General features: G+C 54.6%; 1 protein-coding gene across 1 annotated transcript; it reads left to right on the top strand.

Annotated features, from left to right (window-relative positions):
- Positions 1-453: 453 nt before the first annotated feature.
- LOC122557806 (achaete-scute homolog 3-like) lies at positions 454-1,312 on the top strand. Its single transcript, XM_043705863.2, has one exon. It carries the CDS (start codon positions 623-625, stop codon positions 1,310-1,312), a length of 690 nt encoding a protein of 229 aa, XP_043561798.2. The 5' UTR covers positions 454-622.
- The last annotated feature ends 1,954 nt before the right edge of the window (positions 1,313-3,266 follow it).

The raw sequence follows: 3,266 nt of genomic DNA, 5'->3' as shown, positions 1-3,266 counted from the left end.
TCTAAACAAATGCATGATGCATTACCTCATGTGTTCCAGTGATTAATCAAATAATTGTTTACACTAAATTCAACGGAATTTCTACCTCGTAAAATATCCTATAAACCATATGAGTTTTATCACTGATTTGTGCTATTTAATTACACCCTACAGAAATGAATGCTTGATTTAGTGATAAATAATAACGAATACCTTATATATGAATCGAATTCATATTGAAGAGATATTACATCTAAAAGCGGTTAAGTGCAGCTACTACGAAATCAAAAATTGCTGGAGGAAATCAGCAGGTCTGGCAGCATCTGTGGAGAGAAAGCAGAGTTAACGTGTCGGATCCAGTAACTTTTCTTCAGAACTGCAAATAGTCTTTAGTTATGACTTGGAGGTGCCGGTGTTGGACTGGGGTGGACGTTAAAAATCACACAATACCAGGTTATAGTTCAACAGGTTTATTTGGAAGCATTAGTTACTCTTTAGTTAGTTATTCGTATTCACTAATAATTCATTGATAAGTTTTAGGGGAAAGCTACAGAGGACCTTTTGTTTGTTACGATACTTCTTACGAACTTTTGATATTGTTCCCCTCGTTTTAAGAAATCTTAATGATTGCAAATCCAAGAAAATGAAATCACTAATCTATACCCGACTTCTTCCTCCTGCAAAGCACAGCGCAGCAGCCAATATGATCGAAAGCTCCATGGCGATGGCATCCCCGGAAAGTTACGTGTATCAGATGGAGGCGGAAAGTTACGACAGTCTGCTGGAGAGGATCACTTTCGGCGAGGCCGCCTGCATGCAACTGACTCCACCGGTCCCTGCAGATCTCTCCGGTTTCCCGTGTACCGAACCCCCCAGACTGAGGCACCCTGACGACATGCCAATGCTGTCCTGCGCCGAGCGCTCCTGCACGGATGCCTTTGCAAACGATGCCTACCCGACCTGGCACTATTACTCCCCGCTCCCCTTCGCCAGCCCGTTCGGAGGGGGCTACGACTATTCCTACGAGCCGGCCTTCATCCGCAAGCGCAACGAGAGGGAGAGGCAGAGGGTGAAGTGCGTGAACGAGGGCTACGCGCAGCTGAGGCAGCACCTGCCGCAGGAGCTCACTGACAAGAGGCTCAGTAAAGTGGAGACCCTCCGGGCCGCCATCAAATACATCCGGGAACTACAGGCGCTGCTGGCCGTGCACGTGGAGCACGCCGAGCACCAGCCGCCCGCCGACGCCGTCTCCCAGGCAACGGATGCCCTGGAAACGGCCGCCCACGGGGCCGCCTCTGGGGACGGGGCTAGCAAGCGGCAAATCCGCCACTGAGGCGGTGGGGGCGAGACCAAGAACCAGCGCAGCTCACTCCCTGTTCACCTCCCAATTCACCCCACTCCCTGCTCACCCCATTCCCTGCTCACCTCCAAATTCACCCCACTCCCAATTCACCCCACTCCCTGTTCACCTCCCAATTCACCCCACTCCCTGCTCACCCCATTCCCTGCTCACCTCCAAATTCACCCCACTCCCAATTCATCCCACTACCTGCTCACCTCACTCCCTGCCCACCTCCAAATTCACCCCACTCCCTGCCCACCTCCAAATTCACCCCACTCCCTGCCCACCTCCAAATTCACCCCACTCCCAATTCATCCCACTCCCTGCCCACCCCATTCCCTGCTCACCTCCAAATTCACCCCACTCCCAATTCATCCCACTCCCTGCTCACCTCACTCCCTGCCCACCTCCAAATTCACCCCACTCCCTGCCCACCTCCAAATTCACCCCACTCCCAATTCATCCCACTCCTTGCCCACCCCATTCCCTGCTCACCTCCAAATTCACCCCACTCCCAATTCATCCCACTCCCTGCTCACCCCACTCCCTGCCCACCTCCAAATTCACCCCACTCCCAATTCCCCCCACTCCCTGCCCACCCCATTCCCTGCTCACCTCCAAATTCACCCCATTCCCTGCTCACCTCCAAATTCACCCCATTCCCTGCTCACCTCCCAATTCACCCCACTCCCTGTTCACCTCCCAATTCACCCCACTCCCTGCTCACCTCCAAATTCACCCCACTCCCTGCTCACCTCCCAATTCACCCCACTCCCTGTTCACCTCCCAATTCACCCCACTCCCTGCTCACCTCCAAATTCACCCCACTCCCTGTTCACCTCCCAATTCACCCCATTCCCTGCTCACCTCCCAATTCACCCCACTCCCTGCTCACCTCCCAATTCACCCCACTCCCTGCTCACCTCCCAATTCACCCCACTCCCTCCTCACATCCCAATTCACCCCATTCCCTGTTCACCTCCCAATTCACCCCACTCCCTGCTCACCTCCAAATTCACCCCACTCCCTGCTCACTTCCCAATTCACCCCACTCCCTGTTCACCTCCCAATTCACCCCACTCCCTGCTCACCTCCAAATTCACCCCACTCCCTGTTCACCTCCCAATTCACCCCATTCCCTGCTCACCTCCCAATTCACCCCACTCCCTGCTCACCTCCCAATTCACCCCATTCCCTGCTCACCTCCAAATTCACCCCATTCCCTGCTCACCTCCCAATTCACCCCACTCCCTGTTCACCTCCCAATTCACCCCACTCCCTGCTCACCTCCAAATTCACCCCACTCCCTGCTCACCTCCCAATTCACCCCACTCCCTGTTCACCTCCCAATTCACCCCACTCCCTGCTCATCTCCAAATTCACCCCACTCCCTGTTCACCTCCCAATTCACCCCATTCCCTGCTCACCTCCCAATTCACCCCACTCCCTGCTCACCTCCCAATTCACCCCACTCCCTCCTCACATCCCAATTCACCCCACTCCCTGCTCACCTCCCAATTCCCCCCACTCTCTGCTCACCCCATTCCCTGCTCACCTCCCAATTCACCCCACTCCCTGCTCACCTCCCAATTCACCCCACTCCCTGCTCACCTCCCAATTCACCCCACTCCCTCCCCACCTCCCAATTCACCCCACTCCCTGTTCACCTCCCAATTCACCCCACTCCCTCCTCACATCCCAATTCACCCTACTACCTGCTCACCCCACTCCCTGCTCACATCCCAATTCACCCTACTACCTGCTCACCCCACTCCCTGCTCACATTCCAATTCACCCCACTCCCTGCTCACCCCACTCCCTGCTCACATCCCAATTCACCCCACTCCCTGCTCACCCCACTCCCTGCTCACATCCCAATTCACCCTACTCCCTGCTCACCCGACTCCCTGCTCACATCCCAATTCACCCCACTCCCTGCTCACAT

This window comes from Chiloscyllium plagiosum, unplaced genomic scaffold (assembly GCF_037043375.1).
Source record: "Chiloscyllium plagiosum isolate Xiang-an unplaced genomic scaffold, Cpla_swu_hap1 HiC_scaffold_18, whole genome shotgun sequence".
NCBI lineage: Eukaryota > Metazoa > Chordata > Chondrichthyes > Orectolobiformes > Hemiscylliidae > Chiloscyllium > Chiloscyllium plagiosum.
The sequence above is the reverse complement of the archived record's forward strand: the minus strand, read 5'-3'. Positions and strand labels throughout refer to the sequence as shown.